Source organism: Erpetoichthys calabaricus, chromosome 9 (assembly GCF_900747795.2).
Source record: "Erpetoichthys calabaricus chromosome 9, fErpCal1.3, whole genome shotgun sequence".
In the NCBI taxonomy this organism is placed as follows: domain Eukaryota; kingdom Metazoa; phylum Chordata; class Cladistia; order Polypteriformes; family Polypteridae; genus Erpetoichthys; species Erpetoichthys calabaricus.
Genome location: NC_041402.2, coordinates 76,132,873 through 76,155,428, shown reverse-complemented (window position 1 = coordinate 76,155,428; position 22,556 = coordinate 76,132,873). Strand labels below are relative to the sequence as shown.

Genomic DNA, 22,556 nt, shown 5'->3' with positions numbered 1-22,556 from the left:
ATAACATTGAAGCAATGCAAAAAAAAAAAAAAAAAGTTCAAAAACGTATAAGAGGGCTTATATAGAGATATAAGTCTGGAAGGTTCTGTGAGTCGAAATAATATGCATATCGATGAGACTATTAACATACTGTATGAAGTTGCAATCCGGTTTCAAGAGTAATTTTATTATTTAATAATTAGGTTTAAAGTCTTTATTCCCAAAATTGTAGGTATAAATGAAAGGGAGCAAAACAATTATTGATGAAATATTGTGAGATGTCAAGCAAAATTACACCTTTTATTGGCTAACTGAATCTGTTCATTCAGCCAATAAAAAGTGTAATTTTGCTTGACTTCTCATTGCCTCCATAATGGCTAACACAGTACTGTACAACACCCTACTGCTCATGAAATATAACAAGTAAAACTTGTACACATTTGAACTATGTACACATACTGTATTTGGTGAAGCATTATTACAGGGTAAATTAAAGGAAAATACATTTTTAAAATGACCATTATAGAGGTTAATATTGTAGTGCAATGGAAAAAATCAAAAGCGGATAAAAGGCTAATTTGAAAACTTCAGCGCCATTATTGATCTGGTATCCATAACTGGTCCTGCAGGGATTATTAACCTCTTCATATGGAATCGGGATATCATTGGGAAGGGTTTTAGACATCTGATCACGCACCTTAAAATGAAAATCAGGAAAACATGTGATTAGTACTTGTTAGAAGTATTTTTGTGATTTTTCAAGAAATGAGAAACATGCAGTAACAGAGATCATGCATAAACACAAGAAAAACATGATCAAAGTGTTAACATTACTTCAAAATCCCACAGTATGAAGAGGATGTATATTTTTAGAGTTAAGTGATACAGTATATCCTTGTCTTTCTTTTTAATATTTTTTGGGGCAATATGAAAAATTCGACTATGTGGATGACTCGCTATATACAGAAGCAGCACTTTCAGCACTGTATGCCAGTAAATGCTTTACAGTCTGACTGTCATATCCCTGCTTAGATTTTATTGTTTTTACCACACAATGATAAAAGTTTTAGCTATAAAACTGTGAAATATTAATTAAATTATTAGATTATTAAATTGAGTATAGTAATATAGTATAGGTTAAAGGGTTTGCATGAAGGAGAGTTTACAGTCCACATGCAGTAATCATACTGGTGTAATTAGTCGTTCATTTGGGATTTACATGTCAAAAGCGAGTTTAGTTATCAGTAGTTCCTTCTAATGCTAAACTATTGCATGTTCCCTTTATATGAAATGCTTCAAGGCAAAAAGTATTACATATATTTTCTTTTATTTTAAGTGGTAAAAGCTGCATTTTTAAAATAGAAAATGTAACAATAAAAAGATTTCTGATTGATGTTATTGATTACTATGTATAAGTACTCTTTTACACTGAACAGAATGGTCTCCTTCATGTAGTTTTTGTAATAGTTCATGCTGTGTTCATGTTGTCTTTTTTTTGCCAGAAGACGGCCTGTTGTTTTGTTACTGTATACCATTTTTCATTCTGAGCCAATTTCTGCCTTGCACATTTTCTTTCATGGGGAGGCTTCACCTGCCTACATTCCACTATATATATATATATATATATATATATATATATATATATATATATATATATATATATATATATATATAGAAACAAATAGGAAATGGAATGGGGTGGTGGGCTTCAAAATGCGGTAGACTTTGTTTTGTTTTTACACTTAAAAATGCCCTGGTAGAGTCAAAAACATAGAAAATTTCTAAATACTGTATAATGTAGCTATTTGTCATACCAGAAATTAAAAGAATTCTTTTAAATGAAATAAAATAAATAAGGGAAGCGGAGGCTGAGGATATAAAGCACACAAAAGGTATTTGGAAAGATAGTTTATAAGCTGAAATAATCTTATACATTTTTATATAATACGCTGTACTACTACTAATAATAATCATATGGAATGCAATAAACTGCAAGTCAGTCACTTAACTTTGTCTGCACCGTGTTGTTTGTATTAGTCATGGTGTGCTCTGCCTTTGGCATTCTCAAAGATAGAACATGCAGTTTACTGCTGCTCACTTGGAAGGATATACCTGCAGGACATTCATGTAGTCATCTTAGCTTCGATAAAAGTAGAATGATTCACGTGAAGTGAGGTCATCAGTGGAGTCTCTTAGGGGCCTGTGTTTGGACCGTTACTGTTTCTGATTTATATTTATTACATAGATTTTGGTATAGTTAGTAAAAATGTGAAGTTTGCAGATGACACTAAAATTGGATGAATGGCAGACACTGAGGAGGTAGCAAAAAGAATTCAAAAAGACCTGGGGCCTCATGTGTAAATGGTACGTATGCACAAAAATGTTGCGCATGCCCGTTTCCACCCTCACTTCAAGATGTATAAAAACTAAACTTGACGTAAAGCCATGCAGATTTTCATGGCAGCCTCACACAGTGCATATGCTAGCTTCTGCTCGATTTTGCGAACGGGCAGCACCCAGCATCAATGCAGTGCCACTGTTTCTGCACAGTGTCCCTTTCTTTTTTAGATTTGCATGAATGACACAGATTTTTCAAATACAACAAATGAATTGCATATTGTTTACAAATTTAATTCATTTGATTGTAATCATTCTGTAACAATGTAACGTGGAATGGCCAAACTACCATAGCTACTATAGCATTATTAGAAGGCATCGAAAATGGAAGAATTAAAAGAGAGAGCATATTTACAGACGATGATGACTGGCTTCTAAGTCAATTTCGATTTCCAAGAGCTATCCTCTTGGAGCTGTTTGATGAACGAGCACCAGCTTTACAGAAGCAGACTTTGAGGAATTGTGCTGTACTTGATAGTTTGAAAGTTCTGTCCTCTCTCAGGTTTTTGGTCACACAAGTCATAAAATGCCTGCTGCATATAAAGGTATTATCCACTTGTCATACAGATATATAAGATTTCCTTACACTGTTGGTCAACTGGGAAATTTAAAAGTGCATTTCGCAGCAACATCTGGTTTTCTAAATGTAATCGGAGCAGTCAACTGCACGTACATTGCTATTGCAACAGCGGTGGACAAGTCATTAGCCAGGGATGAATCACCTAAAGAAGGTGCTGGCATTACATTATCTATAGTAGGAGAGCCTATAAAAACGGCAACTCCACAAAGTCGCTGGTGATTTTTCCAACTAGTGCGGCAACAGGCAAGCAGTCCTTTTAAGGATAGCGAGTCACCTCAAAGGGCCAAATGAAGAGCAGAGAATCTGTCCGTTGTGGCGCTTGGCATCGATGCTACACTATAAAGGCGCCTTCAGAGAATGAATTTGCTTATGTAAATAGAAAGCACTTCCACTCTATTAACGTGCTGCTCTATAGTCCACAGAAAGTGTGTGGCATTGCGCAAGCATGTAGCATCATGCATAATGTGGCACACAATTGTTATTTGCCTGAATCGGACAATATTACAACTTCATTTGATGGTGATTAGCAGGATGTAAAAACAGGTTATCAGATGATCCAGCATTTATTTTTTAATCCGTTCATTTAATTTGTGGTCAGTATCACATAGTATAGTAACTTTTTTATATTCCTTAGTTCATTGGCCACATTTCTTACAGTGTCCACTATTGAATTTTGTGACTCCAGAACAGTCCGTCAGCACACAGCCATGTGGCCACCCAGCGGTTTCTGAGGCAGAGTTGTGTGTGTGCAGCCAGCTCCTGATGATATGCTGGGCACAGCAGCACCATCACTGCCTGGAGTCGCGTCCTTGTCACGGGGGTCAGCTTTTGTAATATTGTCTGAAACAGAAATAACAGACTGTTGGCTGCGACTCGCCTTTTCACACCGACTTTGATATCTGACCACTTCTTTTTTTTTATTTCGGGCACTGTGTGACTTCTGAACAATATTTTCATCATCTAAGAAATGTACAGAAGCAATTAAAAAGGCAAATAAAATGTTAGGTTATATTGTAAAAACTGTTGAATTTATATCAAAGGACGTCCAAAGACCAAATCTGGAGTATTGTGTGCTGTTCTGGTCACGATAGTACAAGAAAAACATAGCAGCACTTGAAGCTGTGCAGAGGAGAGCAACTAGGTGTATCCCAGGACTTAAGGATGTGTTGACTCAGTGAATTAAAACTGTTTAGTCTCAAACAGAGGAGGCTGCTTGGAGACCTAATCCAGGTAAAGTAGATCCTGCAGAATTCTTTCATCTTAAGGGGGAAATCACATATATGAGGACACCATGGGAAATTAAGTGCATTTAAAACTGAAGCTAGGAAGCATTTCTTTATGCAAAGAGGTGTGAGACTCTGGAACAAATTGCTGAGAGATGTGGTTGAAGCAGAAATCTTGACAACCTTTAAGAAATATCTGAATGAGATATTGGAACAACTTAGCTATTAACTAAAAAACGGGCTTGACGGACAGAATGGTTTCCTGTCATTTGTCAAATTGCTCATGTTCTTATGATACAGATGTCAACAAAGGGATGATTTAAAATTGTTGGGTTAAATTATTTACTATAAAACAAATAACATGGTTAAAAGCTGTAATCAATTTTGGTCTCTTTATGTTGAACAATGTCCTTCACATTAATATCTGTTTATTTCAACTTCATCTTACTATACGTACTCCACTTACTTACTGGACATGAAAGGCATGGTGGTGGAGAAGCAGATCTCTCTGTACATTTAAAGCTAAACTTATGTACAATCAGACAGGCTCCTGCATACAAAAATTAACTTGAAAATATTTTGATTTGTTTGGTATGCGAAATGAAAAGTAATTAATGTTAAAGGGTCATTAAAGCAATGCTCACTTGAATTGTGAATTTTACACAACTCAGATTTTTACGTCCTTCATTTATTTCTTGATCGTGGTTAATGCAACTCGGAATTATATGGGAGGGACACTGTGACAGGCATTGCAAGTTAACGCCTTTATTGGCTGTAAGAGTGACTGTTTCAGCATACAATAATTTTCAAAGACGCTAATGAAGTTAATTATTTTGCAGGGGAGTGTTTGTAAACAAACAGTACAGGGAGTAACACTTCACAAGTTCTTAATAAAACACTCTACCACTGTGGTGCTCATCAGATATTTTAACACAACAAAAGTGTCCTGTATCTGCACACAATTGTTGATACTGTCATTTGAGTAACACTTTCTGGAAGGATGGGACAATTTTGGCTTTATATTCGTTGTATTTTTTACATTCTCAAATAGGTTGGCACCCTGCCCAGGATTGGTTCCCTGCCTTGTGCCCTGTGTTGGCTGGGATTGGCTCCAGCAGACCCCCGTGACCCTGTGTTCGGATTCAGCGGGTTGGAAAATGGATGGATGGATGGACATTCTCAAATATAGTTAAGCAAAATAGTTTTACTGGAAGGGTCTCTTTTGTCTATTTTCAAAAAAATAAAGTTATTGTGGTGTAAGCAATGTGTTTAGTTGTATTGTCTAGGGCTGAAGCAAGAAAACTGTAATAATGAATGAGTGCTGCATCTGCAGTCTGAAGCTAAATTGGGCTTGTAAATGACCATACTGCTTAAACAACACTTCTTCCTAGCCAAAAGTGAAAAAGTCAATATGATGTAAAAACAATGCAATTCTACACTGATAAGGAAAATGGAATTCCAAACTCCTAGATTCTTCTTAATTTAGTAGTAGATGAACAAGCAATACAACATGGAAAGAGTTCCTATTACAGGTGTCAATTAGCTGCATATGGTTCGACTGGCCTGGCTGCAGGGAGTTTGTCTCCCCACTTAACTTCTATTGGCATGACTCATTATGACTTACAGTACCTCTTCCACTTTTTTGAAGACTCTTAGCAAATTTTCCCCAAGTGCTTCTTTCACCTCTTTGTCAGTCCATCCACGGTTAAGAAGTTCAGCCACCAAGTCAGGGTATTTTGATACATCTTCTAGCCCTTGAGGAACCCTTGTTACGACAAGCGACAATAAGGTTAAAACAATACTTTGGTCTTCCAGGGATGTGATGCGGTATATTCAGCCATGGCAAAAGTTAATATATATATATATATATATATATATATATATTGTAAATGACTGCATACAGTTTACAATGTATAATGGATGTCACTGTAGTTACATCTGCCTTATTGTTCCAGGAACCATTTTTGATTTCTGGTCTAATGGAGTGTCTCTGTGAATCTTTCTTTCTCTGGATACTTTGTCTTATTTAAGCATCCCAAAACTGTGCCATTTAGGTTTTAGTGGTGAATTTTTGTTTGTCTTGTATAAATATGAATGTGTTCTGTTATAGACAGTCATTCCATTTTGGGATGGTTCCTGCCTTGGAAGTGATGCTAGAAAATCAGTCTCAGAACATTGATAAATGGACTGACTAATAAATGAAAGGATTATGAAGTGTGAAAATTTACTGCAGCTCTATATCTTTAACTTTGTTAAGGTCAAGATTTGATGAGAATAGTAGTTTTGCCAATTTGCTGTTTATTATCACATTTGAATATAAAATACTAAGGAGCATAAAAAGAATTTTCCCTCACCTACTAACACCATCATAATCTCCTCCAAAACCAACGATGGCAGCACCACCCACTTGTCTGATGTGATCAAAGTGATCTACAGAAATATTTTAAAAGTGGGTGGGATAAAAATGGTTAGTAAGCAATGGTTAAATAAAAACTTCACAAAAATGCTTTTGCATGCACCATTTTGCCTGAAGTATATATTTGATGTCACATGACTTGGAATTCATTCTTTGCTTTGTTACACTTAGTTTGTTTTAGTATCATATGTTGTAAATATTCAGTCCTTTTTGTTGAATTAAGAACACTATATCATACATCTTTATCTTTTATACTCATCTGAAAATTTGGAATTGTCTAGTGCCATCTGAAATACCCTAATGAGCTTGTACAGAAGAGGAGAATACACTCACTCAGCAAATTCTTAGGTTTCCTATATACTAATTCTGGGTATGGCAGCCTTTAGCTTTCAAAACACTCTCAATTGTTTGTAACATGGGTTCCACAAGATTTTGAGATTCTGGTCTATGCTGACATGGTTGCATCATGCAATTTCTGCAGATTTGACAACTGCACATTCATGCTTTGTTGCATGGTGTATCAATATCCTTAAAGTAACTATTAGAAGATGGGTAAATTGAGGCCATGAAAGGATGCAGATGGTTGTCAACAATACTCAAATAGGCTGTGGCATAGAAGCGATGACTGATTGGTATTGAAGGGCTCAAAATATGCCAAGAAAACATACTCTATACCATTGCACCATTACCAGGCTGGTCTGTTGACACAAGGCAGGTTGAGTACATGGATTCATGCCAAGTTCTAACCCTACCATTTGCAAGCCTCAGCAGAATCTGAGATTCATCAGACCAGGCTATGTTTTTACGGTCTTCAGCTATCCAGTTTTAATGTACCCACTGCAGCCTTAGCTTTCTGTTCATGTCTGACAGGAGTGGAACCTGAGGTGGTCTTCTGCTGTTGTAGCCCTTCCGCCTCAAGGTTCAACGTGTTGAACATTCTGAGATGCTTTTCTGCTCACCACAGTTTTACGGAATGGCTGTCTGAGATACAGTAGCCTTTCTGTTAGCTCAAACTAGTCTGGCTATTCTCCTCTGACCTGTGCCATCAACAAGGAATTTCTGTCCACAAAAATGCTGCTCACTGGATGGTTTTTGCTTTTCGCACCGTTCTGAGTAAACTCGAGAGACTGTTGTGCATGAAAATCACAGGAGATCAGCAGTTACAGAAATCCTGAAACCAGCCCGTCTGGCACTAACAGTCATGCCACAGTCAAAATCACTGAGATCACATATTTTTCCTTTTATGATGTTTGTTGTGAAAATGAAGCTCCTGACCTACATCTGCATGATTCTATGCATTGCTCTGCTTCTAGGTGATTGACTGATTAGATAATTGCATGGATAAACAGGTGCTGAGGTGTTCCTCATAATTTGCTTAGTGCGTACAAGTCTGAAATGCTGTTGGCAGGTTTACTAAGTATAGACAAGAAATGCATAATACATTACTAAAATGCTTTAAAGAAATAATAAAATATGTATGGACCTTAGTTTAATATATTACTAACCTGCTACATCTGAAAGACTGGCTGTCTTATTGCAGGTGACATAATTATTGTAGAAGTTCACCATTACGATGCCTTTTTTTTCTGCCTGAAAAATATATAATATATAATGTTAAAAAGTTTTTTTGTTTTGTTTTTTTTTCACTTTTTTTACCTTTTTCTTTTCTTTTTTTTATTTTTATTTATTAATTTTATTGTAATCATTCCATACAAATAGATCAATTTATACAAAAAAGGATTGAAGACAAATCAAACCCCACCCTTGAGAAGGAGAGCATGGCCAAAGGAGAATTGCTAAGGGGTTTTCAATAGGGCAAAAATAAACAAGGAAAAAAAATATATATATGAATAAATAAATGGAGAAGGAAAAGAAATGCGGAAATAATTATTTCTTCTTATTCTAAAATATTATTGATTAGATCCTGCCAGGTTAAAAAGTTAATGTCTCATCGTGCAGTATTCAAATTTTTCAGAATATTTTGCAGGTCATATATCAAAAAACATTCGCCTTGGGTTAAGTCAAATAATATTCTCAGTTTTGAGCCCACATTTATTTACTAAGACAACAATTTCTTTGTCTTAGTGACTAAGTTATACTGTATACTGTATTAACAGATGCAGAACTGTGGTAAGCTGTGAACTTCTTATTATACATCTGTAGGTTACAATCTACAATGTGCGTATTGTTTGAAGAGAAATAAATGCAGAGTATTATTCTGTGGATGGCCAATATAATTCACAACTAAAAAAAAAACAACCATGATCAAAAAGATCATTGTCAGAAAGTGCAGCTGCCATTATGGTAGACTACTGTAGTGTTCAGATGAGTTAATTTAATTTTTGAAGGCCCATGGGCAACCAGCATGGGCCAGGCGGGCTTTTACGATATGAACTGGGAAGACAGCTGGTATAAAACATGCTGGATAGGAAGTGTCTTTTAAACAGGAAGGTTGTAAGCAAGAGCAATCACAAGATGAGTTTGTTGCATGGCAGCTCAGTTTACTTTACAAGGATTTTAAAGGCAGCTTTGTGTCTTTTCTGGTTTAATTCATTTATAGAAAAGCAAAAGATTAACAAAAATGTTTAAAATATCTTGCTTACCACTTTTATAAGAATATCATCTGGTACATTACGCTTGCTTGGACAAATTTTGTAAGCTGAAGAATGGCTAAAAATGACTGGAGCCTCTGAGATGTCAAGAACGTCCTTCATCACCTTCTGTGACACGTGTGCCAGATCAATTATCATTCCTATCCTGTTCATTTCCTTAATCAGATTCTGTACAACACAAAGCAGCCTATTTGAGACACACCTTCAGGAATACTACTTTTTATTCTTTATTATTATACATTTATTTTTTTTTAGACAGTACGCCACACTGTCTGCCTTAAAGTGAGGATGAAACATTAGATGAGCCAAGTCTTTAAAGAAAATGCCCACATTCCAAATAGCTGAAACTGAGCCAGTGGCTGAATAAGTAAAACCAGGAACCCTAACTGGCAGACAATGTGGAAAATGAAATAAGCAGATCATTAGATGTTTGTTTTTCCACTTTTGGTTATAGAACAAAACAAACTGAAATGAACTATACAGGACCTTCATATATCTGCAGTACAGTGTTTAACTTTTGACTTTTGCATTCTTCATTTTTACTTACTTTTCCAAATTCAGATAAACCGTTGCTTTCTGGATTTTCATCTCCATTATCCACCTTCCAGTTATCAGCCCTTCAAAATGAAAATTACTTTTTTAATTGAGGAAATTTTATTTTAAAGTCAATGGGACTTCAGCATCCAGAGCAAAATACTTTAAATACAACTGGATTATTGTAGTACTTTTCTTTAACTCAGTGAATAAAATAGTACTGAATACATTTCAGTTTTAATTGAAATTATTTAAAAGGCTGGAAAAAGTCTTTCATTCTAATGATGTACAGATTAGCTAATAGCAAATCAGAATATTCTTTTTCATTTATGGTACCTTCAGTATGAGTTTAAGTAAGTAAGCCTTATTTCATATTTTAAAGCAGAAAAGGGAAAAATCAAATAAAGTCTTTAACCTTACCAAGGGGCGTTACAGCTGTGTGTTAAGGTCAGATAGCGGACACCAAGTTGGTAAAACATACGCAATGTAGCCATGCTGGAATCGATAGAGTGTCCTCCTTCTACGCCAATCAGGCTGGCTGTCTTATTTTCCTGAAATGCTTGCAATATTTCTTAAAGAAGAAATTGACAAAGTTCAGTGCAGATAATCTACAAGAAATAATGATGGTTCATTAACTGCAGCACTATTGTAGTCCAAATGCAGAACATGTTTTATGTGTTGAAATAGGCTGTTATAGCCTGGTACTTCCTGAAGATAAACTCATGGGAGTAAAACATGTCAAATACAAAGTGGTCCACAAAACTCCAACAAGAGGAAACTTAGATACTTGAGTCCAACCATTCATCTCCCTAACCTGCTTATCCAGGGCAGGGTTGTAGGGGATACACAAGTCCCTCTAATATTCAGTTTCATGTCAGATTTGCATTGGGTCAGTGCTCTCACAGTAGCTGGGGTGTGTATCACGTAGTCTGCAAGCCCAAGCTCCATTGTAAGTAAGAGCAGGATGGTGGGACAGTGTGCAAAGTGCAGCTGACCATATGTAGCCCATGAACCCAGACAAAATAAAGTTAGTCAAAAATGATTTATCAAAAGTGCAAAACTCGGGAAATTGGGTAATAGGAAGCAAAGAAGACAGATGGAATTTTTTCTAAAAGCACAGGACTGAAGTAGAATCCAAATAGAGGTATAAGGTTAAACAGGATTCCAAACACAGCGAGGATTATGAAACAAGTACAAGAACACTAGACCAAGCTTAGAATGGCAGGTGATGATACAAATATTAAAGCCAAAAACTGGTTACTTGTAAAAACTATTCAATGTAGTGAGTTACAATGAGAGACTTGGAGTAGGCAGCAGTGGAAAGGTCAGTGACACTTTTGGTTTATCAATTCACCTTTGTTTTCATACATTATTACTAGGAGTTGTCATGGACAAAGGTGGACCTAGTAATAGAAAAAGGCTATTATAAAGGTAAATAAATCAACTTATGCTCAGTGGAGAGATGAGGAGCAACCAAAAGCCCAAAGATTAACTGCAAGTCAGGGAAGTAGAAAGTAACAGTTAATCCAAATTTACCAAGCAGTTGTCAGAAGATGCTGAGGACACTCAAGATGTGTGTCTGCAAACTATCTGCTACGGGCCTGTTTTCTATACAGAGTTGCTGGGATGGTATGAGCAAGAACTGTGGGAAGCTTCTGAAGCGAGATTTTGAGACTTTCTTTATCCTATTGAAGGTCCCTGAATTGCAGAGCCCATCCTGGCAGTATCTGGCGCAAGATGGGGCCCAGTCAACATGGAGCAATTTTACAATTACCGATTAATCTAACACACATGTTCTCGAGTCTTTAGGATATGTGAGGAAAACTGTAGAAAATCTGAAAACTTCACACACACAGTGACCAGGGGAATCATTTATAAAACTTATTCCATTTGAACATGAAAGTATGTGTATTCCAAGAAACAGGAAAATGCATATGCCAATCAAACATCAAAATTTATAAAACCTGGCTTTCACACATTTGTATGCAATTTACACTTTATAAATCACAATCATCTTATAAATGTGCTACATGTATATGAATGTGCCGCTAATGCTGCCTGGTTTCCACCTAGAAACAATCTTACAAATAGACAATGCTAACAAACCTCGTACATATATAATCACAATGCTGCAGCCTTCGTTAGCTGGTAGAGCTGCCTGTCACCTGAAGCCTAACCAGTGCATGTACTATATATATTTCTAATTTCATTATAATCATGTACACAATAAAATTTGTACTTCTGCTTTCAGTGGCATATGAAGCAGTAGCCATAGGACACGTATGCCATGCCTGCTTTACCAAAAAGGGAACTCTACTCTCTTACCCACTTCTCTTCTCCAGCATTTATTCCAGAGTGAATAAATGAATGGAATGTTATTTCTATAAGAAGAATAGATTGATTTCTATATACGAGTCTTAACCGATTTAATGGCAAAGTATGAAATATGGGGGTTCTTGGGCCTCATTTATGAAACTTAACATATGTGCATACCAAAAAATAGGAAAAGGCATATGCCAAGACAAAAAAAATCAGATTTATAAAACCTAGCGTACTATGCACATTTTTACACAATCCTTTATAAAGCACAATCACCTTATAAATATGTGTATGTGAAAGTGCCTCAGATGCCAGCCCGAAACATCATCCATATATGGAAAAGAGTAAGGCATCATCATTTGAGTGGGAGAGCCACTACTACCTGGCACATTTAATGACATGATTGCTGTTTCAATGAGTATTACAGGCCAAACACTGAAACACTGAGGGTTTAGCCACTTACCTTACCAACAAGCCTGCCACCATGTACAACACCATCACATCTGCCAAAATTACTTTTCCTCAAAATAAATGAATCATGGGTTGATCCAGGCCACTGAGCCATGACGTTTGTCGGTCTCATCTTGGCATCACAGACGACTTCTGTGTTAATGGAATGTCACTGATCACGGTAAAGAAAAGCAGCTTCATTCTCTCTAAGTGCCCTTATTGCAATGTGAGTGCAGTAAATTGTTCTGACTACATTAGGAAAACTGGACACTGCTGCAAATTGCCTTCTAATGTTGGCAAAAACACTATCTACAAACTGGATATAGTGCCTTCTTTTATAAATCCGGATGTTTGCATAAAAAGTTGCATATGCACATTTTGAGCCACTTTATAAATGAGGACCCTGGAGTGATCTGGGACTCAGGAATTAATTGTCTGGATCCATGAAACTCAATTTTAATAACACTGGTGTTATGGCTCACTCTGTACACATTACTAGGTTTTTGAGAAAATATTGTAGCAGCTGACAAACAACTCTTCTCAAGCTGGGCAAGGATAAGTAATTGACTGGCAGCACCCTGTCTAACAGGGCAGCCTGAACACGATTGGAGGAGATGTATCAAGAGCCCCATATGGGTGTTAGTGCTTCCCTTGGTCTCAGTAACACTGAAGAGTGTGGCGGTGGAAGTGATGGAGATTGATGATATACAGTACCAAATACTGTTTAACCTCAAAATCATCTGCATCTGCACTTTTAACTAACTAGAGCTGCAGCTCTAGTCTAGGGCAAGGTGGAAAATTGGTTCATGGCAAGTAATTACTCTTAATCCACATAACGAAACAGCCATTTTAGTTTTGCATACACCGTGTCTTAAATGTATTATGTGTCATGAAAAGTGTCTGTTCTGTGTGATGCTAGTAAGAAGTACAAAGTGATGTGGCTTTTGTTTGTAGATGGCATAGCTGTACAGAATTTGATTTGTCTACTTAAAACATGTATATCATAACCAATAGCATTCTCCTCTTCTAATTTATTACATATTCCATAGTACTAGAGGAAGGTTTTGCTTTCTAGCTCATACTAGAAGACGGAACCTCTTCATTACCACTGGGAATTTCAAACTGTTTAATAGCATCTACAGCAGGAATGTAGAACTTTTTACAGTTAACATGCCTTTACATTGTTAACAGTTTTGAGCAGGTCAAGTTCAAGTTTATTGTCACATATACAAAGAACAGTGATATTCTTATTGGCACGTCTGAACAACATGCAACATGTCAATAATCTTTGGTATTATGATCAATGAAATAGGGGGCTTGCCTTGCAACTTATGGATGTTTCCTCTCCCAAAATGTATGTGTTCAGAAAGTAATTTAATTGGTGTTATTTTCAGTCTTTCTGTACACTCACCTTGACTACTGGTGCAAAACTTCAGATGTTCTGGATAACTTTGTGTCATCCGATGTACCAGGTCGATCTGTTCTAATGTCTGTCTCACAGCATCCTTGTACTGACAGTCGCAAGGCACGTATGCAGCCCAGAACTGCAAGGGCAAAAGAAGATTTCTATGCCATTAGCCAAAATAAACTTCAATTCATTAAGGTGACTTTTGTGAACAGTGTTGCACTACATTTTTTTTTCAGGATGACATTTGTAAGGATAGATGTGTAAAGACTAGCAAATAAATGTTACTGATAATGATATCACAAAAGAGTTATTTTATTATATAGAGATCTTCATAACCAATATGATACCAGAATTAAAATCCAACAATACATGCATTCAACATGCTGGGAAGGCAATTGATTTTAAAAATCATTCTTAAAACAAAGAGGAATGGAAATGGCAGCAGCAAGGGCTTAGCAAAGCACCTCAAAAGACCAAACCAAGAGTATGATGTTTTCAGTGGCTTACTGCCTACAAAGAATGTGCACCTGAATACCAGGATTATTACTACTTTAACTACTTGGTCCCAGCAATTCTAGTTTTTCGACAGTGAGTTTTAATTGAGAAAGGGCTTATCGGGGCGGTAGCCTAGGACCCTGACCTACAGGGTGCCCCCAAAAGAGTGTTTTGCCTGACCTTGTTTGCTTAATTATCTCCTGAAAATTCACCTCTTCTCAAACGGTTTAAACAAACTTTCAAACTCTCTAGTGAAATAATTCAAGACACTTTAGACACACTCGCTTTAGTCCACTGCAGGCTCCTCTAGCCCCCTCGTCTCTGCTCTGTGCCTTTCTGGTCCTTATGTCAAAAGATACAAAGTCAATGCTATTCAATGTTTATTTTATATAAGTTGAGCCACGGTGAGTCACAATTGGAGTTACTGAATGCACTAAATGTTGCACTGTAATGATTCCCTCTTCCTTGTATTTTCTATTTGGCAAAAACTTTCATTGACAGCAACTTGTGCTGCTTCTGCTACTAAGTAAAAACAGTTATAAAATGTAAATTTTAAAACAAATTATGAATGATGTTGGCAAAAAATGAAAAGCTTATGGAATGCAGATAAAGTGTGCAGAGCAAGCCAAGCTGATACTCTTGTAAAGTGAGGTGCAGGTAGTCAAAGTATAACAGGATTAAACTAAATGGGATTCTCTTTCCTATTTACACTCTCGTAATTTTAATGCTTATTTTTTGTTTTGCCTTTGTTTTACAAATTATTTGTCGAACCAAAAGATGCGTGCTGTTTGAGATAGCTTTCCTGACATTAAACATGCTCTTGGAAGTGTCAATTTTAAAACTGTCATAATAAAAGGAAAATCAGAAATATGGCAGTCACGTCCAGTATGTTTAATAAAAAAGGAAACCTGTTATTTTGAATGCTTAATGATTTTAATGTAAAAGTGGAACTGGATCAGGGTCAACAAGTATTTTTAGGATACTGGAGACTTCTTTAAAATCAATAGTGCACCAAAAAACAGAACAGTATGGTAGAAAATCTGTCCATTTTATATATGATGCTAAAAATTAATAATTATATTAAAAACACGGATCAAGTGATGTACAAAACTCACATTAAATATAGAAGTATTGTAGCGTGGCGTCTCTAGAGAAACATACTGAAATTTGGGCAAAGTAAAAAAAAAATAAATAAAGGACCATTCATTTAAAATTGGATATAAGCGTTTGCCTTCAAATAAGACATTTTTTTTCATATAAATTCGAATTATATCAAAATATTAAGAGATGTTCTGGTAGCCCTAATACTTATTAAAAATTGGTCCAGGAAAGAAACAAATAAGTATACAAAGACTCCCAATCATAACCAAAACATGACCCTGATTTGATTTGATCCCTTAATACACAGGCTGTTAATAGTGAAAGGAGCTCAGAACACAGAGAGAGAGTGAGGGAGAGAAAGGATTGTGCTGTGCTATTGTGATGCTGTTTTTTGAAGTTCTTTTTAAATATATTTTTCCCCACTTATTGCAAGTTTGTGAACGTTTGTCGTATTTTGTTAGTACTGTGTCTTTTATTTTTTGAGGCATGGCAGCACAGTGGTTAGCAGATTGTCCAGCTCAGAGAATTCATAAGCACTGAAGGCTGTTTTGCTCCATACCTTTTGCAATGTCTTAGAGAGAGAGAGAGAGAGAGAGAAAGAGAAAGAAATTGCAGGACATCTTCTCAAATGTAGACGTTGCTTTGAGGCTTTGCTTGTCACAATTGCAAGTGTTGAGCGATCTTTCTGCAAGCTCAGGCTAGTGAAGAGTTGGCTCAGATCCACAATGGGATAAGTAAGACTGAATCATTTGACTCTGATGTCAATTGAGAGTGATCTAGTTCATAAGCTGTTTTTTTTACTGATCTGATCAAGGACTTTGCTACAATTTGAAAAGCAAGCATTCATCTGTGTTAACATACACAGTGGCCTAGGCCATATCTGATATTTGTAGGCATTAGCAATAGAGTTTTATAGTTGAGTTTTCAAACTTTGGTTTGAGATGGTTATTTGTCATCTGTGCAGCAATGGCTAATTAAAGATATAGACTATGAGGCAGCATATGTTGTCTCTCATCATTTCAGAAGGTAAGCCCATATCTGTTTGTTTTTCAGATTTTTGCCATTCATTTTAAAACCAAAACTCTGTAATTGCCACTTAATTTACTCTATATGACTCTACAGTAAGACCTTGAAGTTAATGTGTACAGCATTGATAGTATTTTGCATTGCTAGGGTCCCAAAAATACCTATGGCACATGGGCCCCACCCTCCTTAGTCCAGCCCTGAATGTCAGTGTATAAATAAATAAATATTGTTATTCCAAGTCTTGCTTCATATTTAGTACCTGAGCTCCGAGATGGCCAGCTTTTATCTTTGGTATGTTGGTGTGTGTCTTGTTCAGAGTGTTGAGATCAACTTGGTTGAGCTGATTATTGTACAGACTCCTGATTTGCCAAGGAAGGTCATTATGCCTGGAATTAATTAAAAAACATTAATTAGCATGTTGTCACAGGTGGCTGGGGGGGCGACCCGGCCAGGACGCCCCGGAGGACCGGAGGAGGGCTTATTTCTCCCCCATACCACGTAGGGGCGACCACCCTGGCAACTATGGGGACCGCCAGGGGGCACCCCAATGCCTTGGGAGCCCTGGACCGCAGCACTTCCGCCACACCCGGAAGTGCTGGGGGGAAGAGGATCGGGGACACCCGGAGTGTTTCCAGGTGCGCAGCTGGCACTTTCACCACACTGGGGGGTGCCGGTGGAAGATTGTCAGGAGGCACCTGGAGCACATCCGGGTGTGGATAAAAGGGGCTGCCTCCCTCCATTCAGGGGCTGGAGTCGGGAGTGAAGGATGGACAAGGTCTTGGAGGAGGCAAGGAGGCGGCCTGAAGAAGGAAAGGCATTTGTGTAGTGGCCAGGACTTTTGGGGACTTTGGGGTTGTTGTGCACTTATTGTAAATAAACGCGTGTTGGGTGACTTCAATGTGTCCACCTGTCTGTGTCCGGGTCATCTTCCACAGTGTTTTGTTATTAATTATTAAAAAATTATAGTATAAGAAGCTGTCATCTTCTTGATTGATGCAACCACGATAAAGTTCAAAGATTACCAACTAGACTAGGTTACAGGACTGCAGGTGTGACCTATGAGTAAAGGGCAAAAGAGATGGATAATTTTAATTTAAGGAAATGGATACTGACATGGTGGAAATGTTTATAGTCATGAAGGAAATTGAAGGGGGGAATACCAGCTGCTATTTTAAAATGAGTTCTTCATTTAGAACACAGAGCCATAGATGGAAGTTGGCTAAGGATAAACATAATAGTGTATTTCATCACACAAAGAGAACCACAGATACGAGGCATTGTAAAGATCTCGTAGCATACAGTGTACAGTGCACACAGAAAGTGCTCAGACCCCTTTACTTTGCGCACACATTATTACTGTACGTAGTTGATTTAATTTTAAATGGATACATTTGCCATCAATCCACACTCAATAGCCCATCATGACAAAGTGAAAACATGTTTTCAGAAAAGTTTACAAATTTATTAAAAATCAAAAAAAAAATTTTCAAATAATATGGAAATAAAACGTATACCTTTTGTAATAATGAAACAATAACATCAAAGTTATGCTACCTACAACAAACCAACAAAACAATGTTAATTTTTCCATTAAAGCATATTATAAACATTGCTACAATTTGTTAAATGCAACATATTGCATTTTTTTTGATTCTAAAACTCATGAACTAAAATCAAACTAACAGATTTCATCAAAGCTAATGGAGACGTTTAAGAGATTTATTCTGCTTTCTCCATATCATTGATTCTGCACTATTGAGGGACTGTGCCTTGCTTTTATAGTTTCAGCTGTGAATTGTTTAAAGGATAAGCTCAGTATTTTTCAAGGCAAAGTTGATTATAAACAAGCAGGCTAAATATTAATTTGTCATGTGAAACTGTGTTTTAAAGTTGAGCACTTTCTATAAATTAAAAAAAAATACAGTATATCTTGCCCACTCTTGCACTTAGCAATGGAGTGTATGGCACATGGAGGAAAAGCTTAAAAATTTTCTAAATACATCCATTTTTCAAGCCAAGACAGCTGTTGAGTATTGATCCACACCTTCTGTGTTTATGAAACATTTGTGACAACAAATAGTGATCAGAAATACTCCATTTTATTTCACATTCCTGGTACTATTTTTTTCATAGTAAGAATACATTTTGTATTTGCTTGTGCAACTTTTCACATAAATATGGAATTAAATCAAAACAAAACCACAAAAAGTTTACTGTGATTTGGTCTTTCAGGAGAAAAACAACCCTGGGGTGGGAATGTTGAGATGGATATGTGAAAAAAGACAGGAGAAGAAATGAGACAATCAGGTTTATAACAGAAGTGGGACAGATATCTAAGAAAGTGTCTGAAAGCAAGTCGAGCTGGTATGGGCACGTGATGAGGAAGGACAAGGAATATGTGGGCAAAAGAGTGATGGGAATGGAAGTACATTGGGGAGAAAGCAAGGGAGGCTGAGGAAGAGGTGGATGGATAAAGTAAAAGAGGATCTGAAGGAAAAGGGCTTGACTGGCGAGGAGGTGCAGTTTGGAGAAGGCTGATCAGGCACATCAACCCCACACAGAAGTGGGATGAGATGAAGAGGAAGAAGAAGAGCAAGAGATTTGCCATACTGCTGGTACAAACAAGAGTGAAAAAACAGACAAAAGTCCAAAAACAAAACTTCCAAATAATGCGCATAAAACAGGAGGGAAGGTTCTTACAACTTATTGATTATGTTTCCCTTTAACACTCGAACGCATTCATTTTTTGAACTGATAACAGGCAATTCATTTTTCACATTCATTTCAACCATCTGGAAATAAAGATGCATGTTAAATCTGTATGGCATAAACCTCTTTCCTTTCTTACACAAAAAAAAGTCCCCAAATGGGAACAGTGGTCCTGCTGAATGCAAACAGTTGAAAAATGGATTTTAATTTGTTTGTCTTTCACCTCCATTTGCCTTTGTCCATACATAGTTAAAATGTAACTCTTCGATTTCAGATGATTGCTAATCATTGACAAAGCCTGCAGACCAGAAAGCATGACAGACACCACCCGCTTGTGGTTGGTACAGTTTTCACATACCACTCCCTGCCCCTAGATATTGGATCAAATTCACATTCATTCTCTATTCCATAGTATTGTTATAGTTTTCATTTAAAGTAAAAGAAGTTGATAACAAGACTTAGTATGAAGATATCAGTTTAAGGAGTTAAAATTCATTTAAAACGTTTAATGAAATGCACTGTGTCTGAAGCTCAGTTTAGAACTGAATCCCCTTTAATCCCCATGATCGCCAGTGTAACTTGCTTAATTTGGCTGAGCTGCATTTTTTTGAGTTGTTGTTTTGCTGTATACCACTAACAAGCCCACTTAATCCAGTGTGCAGTTTGGATACTCAATCCTGTCCAACAAGGAATGCGGTGCCAGTCCACCACAAGGAAGACCCGGAGACACTCGCTCATAAGAAGTCACTCAGAGTCACCAATTTTCTTAACATGCACATCTATGGAACAGGCAAGAAAATCTGGCTTAATAGTAGTAAAAAAAACACACCAAAGCGGAGGGAACGTCTATGTTCTGTACAGAGAGTATTCAGGCTTGAGATCTGAACCAACGACTTGAGAGCTGGAACTGTAGTCACCATGCTAAAGTACCTTGAAATACGATTTTACAACAGTATGCCATAAACCTAAGAAACAGAGTCATGAGATGTATGGAGCTACAGTGATTTTTGAATTAGAGGTAGGCTCCTCCATAACATGTACATAGAGTTGTAGAAATGAAAATCATAAGCACACTTGATACAAATGTGTAACAACCCTCAATTGTGGGTCAGTTGGAAAACACTTTTAAAGTTAAAATGAAATTAAACAAAACTTAAAACTTTTTTAATAATGCAATGGTACTTTTCAGTTTCCCTAGTCTTACTTATAGCCACTCATTACATTGCCTACTTTCACCATCCTGTCTCACTAAGTACTCACCCGTCTATTAATGGAGTTTCACTCATAAGCCTTTCAGCCTTCTCTCTTAGGGTGTCTGTAGTGCAGACTGCCAGACTGGACAGCCATAGTAGTGCTATATGCTGAAGACCACTGCACATTTCTCTTAGTGTTCACGTTTGGCCAATTATTCCACTCTTTGTTGCTGGTCAGTTCTTCTTCGCTGCTGCTCTGCCATCAATTTAGATTTAACTTACTTAAAACCCTTTATATCAATGTTTAACATACAACAGCTGACTTTATAAAGGTTAATGTGTAATGTTGGTGTGTAATTAGTATATTTACAAGACATTGTATTCTATTCTTGATGTCTTCTCCAAGCTCCTCCTATTGGCTGTCACCCCTGCATTCTTATCTCTGCAGTCTTCATTTTATGTCACTCATGAGTTTGTCACTTTGACACCATATTATAGCCTAGCTTGTTATGTAAAGTGCCTTCTGATGGGAATTGGGTGAATAAACTAATTAAATAAAGGATTCCAAAAGTGAAATGTCCAAGAAAAAGTCTTGACTTCACAATAAAAAACAAAAAGATGATTTTTAAAAAAAATTTATTTATTAATTTTTATTGTAATCATTCCATACAAATAGATCGATTTATAACCAAACAAAATTGAAGACAAATCAAACCCCACCCCTGAGAAGGAGAGCTTAGCCAAAGGAGAATTGCTTAGGGCTTTTTAATAAGGCAACAATAAACAAAAGAAAGGGAGAAATATATATAGGTAAATAAGAAATGGAGAAGGGAATTAAATGCGGTAATAGTTATTTCTCTTATTCTAAAATAATATTGATTAGATCCTGCCAGGTTTTGAAAAAATTTTGTACAGATCCTCTAACTGAAAATTTGATTTTTTCCAATTTCAAATAATATAAAACATCGGTTTCCCACTGACTTATCAGAGGAGAGTTAGGATTCTTCTAATTTAACAGAATAAGTCTGCGTGCCAAAAGTGTAGTGAATGCAATCACCGTTTGCTTGTCCTTCTCCACTTCAAGTCCATCTGGAAGAACACCGAACACAGCTGTTAATGGGTTAGGAGGAATTGTGATACCAAGGCTGTCTGAGAGGCACTTAAAAATTTTGGTCCAAAATGATGTTAGTTTGGTGCAGGCCCAGAACATGTGACCCAGTGAGGCAGGAGCTTGGTTGCAGCGTTTGTAGGTTGGATCTTGCCCTGGAAACATTTTGGACAGTTTTAAGCGAGACAGATGAGCTCGATATATAATTTTTAGTTGAATAATTCTATGCTTTGCGCATATGGAGCTCGAGTGAATTCTCTGCTTTGCTACCTTCCACTCCTTTTCTGATATATTGATTAAGAGATCTCCTTCCCAATGTCCTCTTGGATCTTTGAAAGGTAGGGACTTTAATAGGATTTTATATAATGCGAAAATGGTGTTTAATTCCTCGAAATTGAGCAGTATTTTTTCCAGCATTGTGGAGGGTACAAGGTGAGGAAAATCGGGCAGTTTCTGTTTGACAAAATTTCTAATTTGAAGATAGTGAAAGAAATGTGTAGCTGGGAGGTTGAATTTTGAACGTAATTGTTCAAAAGATGCAAATATGTTGTCTATATAAAGATCTCTGAGCATTTTAATCCCAAAACTCTTCCAGGTATTAAAAACTGGATATGTTTGCGAGGGTTGAAAGAGGTGGTTCTCTTGCAGAGGTGCCACAGATAAAAGATTTTCCATCTTGAAATGCTTTCTAAGTTGGTTCCATATTCTGAGTGAGTAAAGCACAATTGGGTTATAAGTATATTTGCGATAACTTGCATTTATTGGAGAGCAAAGCAGGGAGTATAAAGAAGTACTACAGGATTTTACTTCTATTGCGGACCAAGCCTGTGTATGTTCATATATTTGTGTCCAGGTTTTTATGGCTTGTATGTTTGCTGCCCAGTAATAAAACTGAAAATTAGGTAAAGCCATGCCACCTTCTGCCTGAGGTCTTTGTAGGGTCGCTCTTTGGATACTTGGGTGTTTTGAGTTCCAAATGAATGAGGTTATTGTTGAATCTAACTGT

At 36.8% G+C, this 22,556-nt stretch overlaps 1 protein-coding gene across 1 annotated transcript; it reads right to left on the bottom strand.

The window, feature by feature from the left end:
- Positions 1–482: 482 nt before the first annotated feature.
- dpep1 (dipeptidase 1) lies at positions 483–20,780 on the bottom strand. The gene is made up of 10 exons (XM_028809449.2): positions 20,510–20,780; positions 16,800–16,926; positions 13,922–14,054; positions 10,162–10,312; positions 9,755–9,824; positions 9,199–9,375; positions 8,101–8,185; positions 6,534–6,609; positions 5,809–5,944; positions 483–676 (listed from the first exon to the last, which is right to left on the bottom strand). The coding sequence occupies exons 1-10, from the start codon at positions 20,626–20,628 to the stop codon at positions 509–511; spliced, it is 1,242 nt and encodes a 413-aa protein (XP_028665282.1). The 5' UTR covers positions 20,629–20,780; the 3' UTR covers positions 483–508.
- Between the last annotated feature and the right edge of the window lie 1,776 nt (positions 20,781–22,556).

Excerpts from the sequence above, each read along its gene's own strand:
- dpep1 (XM_028809449.2), bottom strand. The coding sequence starts at position 20,628 with ATGTGCAGTGGTCTTCAGCATATAGCACTACTATGGCTGTCCAGTCTG. Across the intron at positions 14,055-16,799 it reads CTGGCCATCTCGGAGCTCAG|TTCTGGGCTGCATACGTGCC; the intron begins GTACTAAATATG and ends TTGCCCTTGCAG. Across the intron at positions 9,376-9,754 it reads GTTTATCTGAATTTGGAAAA|AATCTGATTAAGGAAATGAA; the intron begins GTAAGTAAAAAT and ends TGTGTTGTACAG.